The 6,333-nt window shown below is 55.4% G+C and overlaps 1 protein-coding gene across 1 annotated transcript; it reads left to right on the plus strand.

The window, feature by feature from the left end:
- The first annotated feature begins 151 nt into the window (after positions 1 to 151).
- On the plus strand, positions 152 to 6,180 carry LOC144220619 (3-galactosyl-N-acetylglucosaminide 4-alpha-L-fucosyltransferase FUT3-like). Its single transcript, XM_077750949.1, has 2 exons — positions 152 to 197; positions 5,404 to 6,180. The coding sequence occupies exons 1-2, from the start codon at positions 152 to 154 to the stop codon at positions 5,937 to 5,939; spliced, it is 582 nt and encodes a 193-aa protein (XP_077607075.1). The 3' UTR covers positions 5,940 to 6,180.
- The last annotated feature ends 153 nt before the right edge of the window (positions 6,181 to 6,333 follow it).

Raw genomic sequence — 6,333 nt, forward strand, 5'->3', positions numbered from 1 at the left:
GGGGCCCTCCTGCAGCCTTGCTGGCCTGGCCCCTCGGGGCACCTCCAAGTGTCTGCTCAGTGACGTCCACGGCAGAGCCGCCCCGCTTGGATCCTCCCCTGGATGGGGCGCTCCTTCCTTCTGGAGACGAGCCGGCCAGTGAATCTGGCACATGCCCACGCCCGGTGAGCCCGAGGAGGGGCCCCGCCAGGTCCCGGGTGAGTGGAAGGCAGGGCCAGGGCTCCCACCCACCACCCTTGTAGACAAAGCTGCCCAAGCTTCGATCGTAAATGGGGAACAGACCGACCCCATAGCCCTAGACACCTGCCTTGGGGGTCAATTTTTTTACTTTCTTCAAACGATTGTATTTTTAAGTAATCTTTACACTCAACCCGTGGCTCGAACTCACAAACCCGAGATCAAGAATCATGTGCTCCATCGCCTGGGCCAGCCAGGCGCCCCTGGGGTTTAAACCCTTGAGATACAACCGATTTCCTTGTGGGGGTTTTTTTAAGTGTTTATTTGTTTGGCGGGGGACAAGCTGGGGAGGGGAAGAGGGAGAGTGAGAGAGAGAGAATCCCAAGCAGATTTCACGCTGTCAGCAAAAAGTCAACACGGGGCTCGATCCCACGAGCGGTGAGATCACAACCTGAGCCAAAATCAAAAGTCAGAGGCTTTTTTGTTTTTTTTCTGAGGGAGAGAGAGAGACAGGTGAGCAGGGGAGGGTCAGAGAGAGAGGCAGATTCAGAATCCGAAACAAGCTCCAGGCTCTGAGCTGTCAGCACAGAGCCCGACAAAGGGCTCGAACCCACGAACTGTGAGATCGTGACCTGAGCCGAAGTCGGAGGCTTAACCTACGGAGCCCCCCGGGCCCCCTGCAGCCTGATTTCTTACTCTGTCTTCAATCTCTTGTTCTTCCGGCTCTTGTGGCCTCCTCAGTGGCTGTCAGCGCAGCGGGGGAAGCCACGCGGTGTGGCCACGGCTATGATGGGGAACACGGGCAGCTGTGGGAAGCAGGAGAAGGATGTGACCTGGCCGGGAGGGCAGGGGAAGCAATCCAGGGAGGCTCCCTGGAGGACAGGTCTGCACCGAGCCGTGCAGGATGACCAGGGTATAACGCGGTGGCAGAGGACAGAGTGTTTGTGGCAGATCAGCACAAGTCACTAGAGGCTCCTTAGCGCTTGAGATTCCAAGTGATCTGTGACACGGAATTCTCCTCAGGACTTCGGTCTCCACGTCAGCAGCGTGGCCACGGAAGGCTGAGGTGGCACCCTGTCCAGCCTTGGCCATGGCCCCAGTACACGGCGACATTAAGACCCACAGCTCTGTGCATTATATTTGAATAGGTCACCCAATAATCCTGCCTGCCTAAGAGTGAGCCGTGAGGAGATTTGGTCAGTCTCCCCTGCAAACGCCTGGCCCTGCGGGACCCCAGCCTCCCACTGGCCCGGAGGAGGGACACACGGTCCACTGAGAACCGGACCTCAGGCTTTGGCCAGCCCGCAGCAGCCCCCTCCCTGCCTCTGCTGTGTCCCCAGTGCCCTGCCCCCCGCACCCCCTTCTCCAGGGTGGTCTGAGAGAGTCTCAGGACAAGAGCTGATGTGATAACTCTCCTATCGGAAGGCTCGCATGGCTCCCTCTCCCCGCACCGTGTGTCGAGCACTCCACAGCTGACCATAGCCACGCATGGCCCCGTGTGGCCCCCACACCAGCTCTGGCCTCCTCTCCTGCTCGGGAAGACCCAGCCTTACTGAATCCCTCCACTCCTCTGTCCCTTGCTGCCTCAGGGCCTTTGCACAGGTTGTCCCTCTGCCCAGGAAGCTCTTTTTTACAAAGAGAACTCCTAGGGGGCTCTAGGTCACAGCTCACACATCCAGGAAGGCCAGACCAGGCCCGTCTTCCTTGCTGATCGCAAGCCATAACTTTATGCCCACTTACCAGTTCCTTATGGGTTCTTTTATTTTTTTACCCGCTTGCTTCCTGCAATATCCTTGGCCTGGAATGTAGCCAGTAGTCAAGAAATGTTTGCTGAAGGGCTTAACATGGGAGTGGTAGGTGGGGAAACTGACACAGAGCTGGACATTCTGCTTACCTGCCCCTCTCCACCCTCTAGGAAGCTCCTGTCCACCCCTGGATAGAGCCCATTTCTAGAACCAGAGGTTAGGTCAGCCTTATTCCCTTGAAAGGTGGGCCAACTGCATGCCCAAAGCCACACAAGCCTCAGAACCAGTCCCCAGTTTCTAGTACCATCCATGATAGGATCTTCAGGGGAATTCAACTCTTCATGCTTCCGGACCCAATTCTGATGTGGGAGCAGGGTTCCCACACACATAACACCAGGCGGTTCTCAGAGAATCCATTTCAGTTCAGTTCTGACACCATCCATCCAGGGACAGCATCGGATCCCACAAAGTTAGGGGCTCACCGCTCCAAGCCTGCCTCCCCCTCCCCCAACCCAACCCCGGCCACTTCAGGTACCAGCCACAAGCCCAGGCTGTCCCCTGTGCTTCTGATGCACCGGCTAGAGACAAGGTTCCAAGGACCCACTCCTAAGGCTTCATTAGTTTGCTAAACACCCCACAGAGCTGGGGAAAACACTTATCATTTACCCGATCATTAAAGGATATGATAGGGGAGCCTGGGTGGCTTAGTCGGTTAAAGGTCCGACTTTCGCTTAGGGCATGATCTCGCGGTTCGTGGGTTCGAGCCCCGCGTCGGGCTCTGTGCTGACTGCCAGCTCAGAGCCTGGAGCCTGTTTCGGATTCTGTGACTCCCTCTCTCTCTGACCCTCCCCTGCTCACGCTGTCTCTCTCTCTCTCCTAGAAATAAATAAAACATTTTTTAAAAAATTATAAAAGATATGATAAAGAGATGAATCAAGAGCTAGATGGACAGAGGCACCAGGCAAGGGAAGGGGAAGGCTTAGGGTTTCTTTGCCTTTCCAGCCAAGCCCCACTGGGTCGATCTCCACCTTTGTCGCATCCTGGAAAGCTCCCTGAACCTTGTCCTTCTGTGTATTTATAGAAACTTTATACATAGGCACAATTAACTTAGTCACTGATTCAACTTCCTGGCACCAGCTTCCCACTTGGGTCCACTTGGGTGGACCCAAAAATCACCTTCATGAAAAACACAAGACACCCTGATTTTAAGCATCCGACTTCGACTCAGGTCATGATCTCACGGTCTGTGAGTTCCAGCCCCGCGTCGGGCTCTGTGCTGACAGCTCAAAGCCTGGAGCTGCTTCCGATTCTGTGTCTCCCACTCTCTCTCTGCCCCTCCCCCACTCATGCGCATGCTCGCTCGCTCTCCGTCTCTCAAAAATAAATAAAAACATAAAAAAATTTAAAAAAAAACAAGACACCTATTTCACTTTTATGACTCTGAAGTGTTTCCAGGAACCATGGATAAAGACCAAATACATCAGGGAAGTCGATTGGGGTCATTTGAATGACCAGAGTGCCGTCCTTATCAGTCATTGTGTCACAGCCGAATTGATGGGACTCCCACCATTCGCTTTCTGGTGATGGCCCGGCTCCTGCTACAGGGCACCCCCCGGTCACCTGATGAAAGGTCCTGGGGTTGGGCTGAGCCGCGCTGCTGCGACAGCTATATTTCCTTCTCCTCCCTGTGTATCTAATCCACGCCCTGAGAAACCGGCTCTCCTCAGTCTTACAGTCAGCTGCTCGCCGCCCCTGCTCGCCGCCCTCCCCAGGTAAGGCCTTTTGGGGCAAATTTACCCCGTCGGAATGCATCGGATGCCCCCCAGGGGCAAGGCCTGGTGGGTGCCCTCCTGGGCTCTTCCAGGATCCAGGTGGGCCTGCGGACGGGTGGGGCAGGGAACACCCAATCCAGGCGCCTGAGCCCCCCGCGCCCCGGCCTCCATCGGCAGCCTCAGCCCTGCACACTTCCGGACCTAGGACTCTCTCTGGCCTGTCTGCTGGGAAAAGGACTTAGAGCACAGGGAAGTTTTGACTTGGGTTTTAGTTTGGTTCCTTTCTTTTCTGTTTTTTGTTTGGTTGGTTGGTTGGTTTCCTTTTATGCTGATCCATGAGGTTTCACAGTGTAGGCGCATCTTTCATTCTGTTCCAAGAAAAAAGTATCCTGGGTTCAATTTGCGCGGGATCCCCCATGCTCCGGCACCAAATCTGTGCTCCTGAAGGTCATTGCCAAGGACCACATGTCTTCTGCACACCCGGGGCCCATACCGAAAAGCACAGACTATATTCATTTTCGTTACACTTCCGTGTACTCACCTCTGTGCGAGGCCAGAAGCCCTGAAGCGCACGGTGGCATACGGGCAAAGCTCTGTCCCCTTTCTCACTCCTGTCTGGGGACAGGAATCTCTTGAAAGACCTGAGTGCTGGGTTTCCTTCCAGAACTGTTGGCACAGATACTTAATCCTGCACCCCCCTCCTTTATCATTCAAGGCCACCTTGCCAGGGGCTACACTCCGCAGGAAGTACAAGCCAGCCCCCCGGGGCCATTTTCTGAAACACCTTCATTGACCTGTAATTCACAACCAGTACAATTCACCCACCTGAGCTGTACAATTCAATAGCAATGTTATTTTAACACTTTTTTTTTAATGTTTATTTATTATTGAGAGAGTGAGGCAGGGTGTGGGAGGGGAGGGGCAGAGAGAGAGGGAGACACAGAATCCAAAGCAGCTCCAGGCTCTGAGCTGTCACCACAGAGCCCAACTGGTTCTCAAACTCATGAACGATGAGATCATGAGATCGTGACCTTAGCTGAAATCAGACACTCAAGCAACTGAGCCACCCAGGCACCCCTCTTCTTATTTTGGGGTGCCTGGGTGGTTCAGTCAGTTAAGCGTCCAACTTCAACTAAACTCATGATCTCAAGGTTCATGGGTTCGACACCCACATTGGGCTCTCTGCTGTCAGCGCAGAGCATGCTTTGGATCCTCTGTCCCCCTCTATCTCTCTCAGCCTCTCCCTCCCTCGCTCACTTGCTCTCAAAATCAAATAAGCATTCCTTTAAAGATTTTTTTAAGTCATCTGTGCACACAACACGGGGCTCGAACTCACAACCCCGAGATCGAGAGTTGCATGCTCTACTGACCAAGCCAACCAAGTGCTCATACTTTCTGTTTTGAAGTTGGCTTTGATTCACTTTTGAAATTGAAATTCTCATTAAAGATTCTGCTAAATAGACACAAGAGCCACATACTAAATCAGATACTCAGACACAGAGCTGTGCCCCGATGGCAGGGGACCTTGACGACAGCCCAGGACACGTGCACACGGGGCGGAGAGGAGTTTGGGGTTCTGTTGAGAGGGAGGGTTTGGGGTCTGGGTATGGATGGCTCTAGCTTGTGTGCTTGGGCAAGACACACACTGATCTCTCCCAGCCTCGGTTTTCTTCTCTAACATGTGGTGGGGGAGGGGGGGGGAAGGACAGGGTTNGTCTCGGCCAAGACGGGGCTGGTGGCCTGGGTGGTGTCCAACTGGCGGGAGGACTCACTCAGGGTGCGTTACTACCACACGCTGAAAGCTCACGTCCAAGTGGACGTGTATGGGCGCTCCCACAGGCCGCTGCCGGAGGAGACCAGGACCCAGCAGCTGGCCCGGTACAAGTTTTACCTGGCTTTCGAGAACTCCTTGCATCCCGACTACATCACGGAGAAGCTGTGGAGGAACGCCCTAGAAGCCTGGGCCGTGCCCGTGGTGCTGGGCCCCAGCAGGAGTAACTACGAACAATTCCTGCCTCCTGACGCCTTCATCCACGTCAACGACTTCCAAAGCGCGAAGGAGCTGGCCCACTATCTGCTGGCGCTGGACAAGGACCACGCCCACTACCTGAGCTACTTCCGCTGGAGAGAGACCCTGCGGCCTCAGTTATTCAGCTGGGGCCAGATGTTCTGCAAAGCCTGCCGGACACTGCAACAGGACTACACCTACCAGACGGTGCCCAGCATAGCTGCCTGGTTCACATGAGCTGGGGGGTCTGGGGCGCGAGCTGCTCCAGCCCACACCCCCTGCGGACACACTTCCGGGCACTTGGGTGGCTGGGGCTTTAACAGCCAGGCACCTCTGCTTTCAGCAACCTGGCTCTGGGGACACCATCTGGTGGGGACCCACCTGCTGAGGGGTCTCCCCCACTTGGGAGGAGTCGCACCTACCGGGGACCCCACCCACTGAGGCTCTCAGGCCCTGGGCGACTGGCCTTGGGGTCCCTCCCAGCGGAGAGGGTGGGTTTGCCTGGGGTTACCCTCGCTGATGTTCCCCGCCTGTGCGGTACGAGACCAATACTGCACCATTCCCGGGATGGGAGCGCTCCCAGGAACACCGAGGTCTCTCCCTTCTTGCGGAACAGCGGCGCAAACCCCAG

This window comes from Crocuta crocuta, unplaced genomic scaffold (genome assembly GCF_008692635.1).
Source record: "Crocuta crocuta isolate KB4526 unplaced genomic scaffold, BGI_CrCroc_1.0 scaffold110, whole genome shotgun sequence".
NCBI lineage: Eukaryota > Metazoa > Chordata > Mammalia > Carnivora > Hyaenidae > Crocuta > Crocuta crocuta.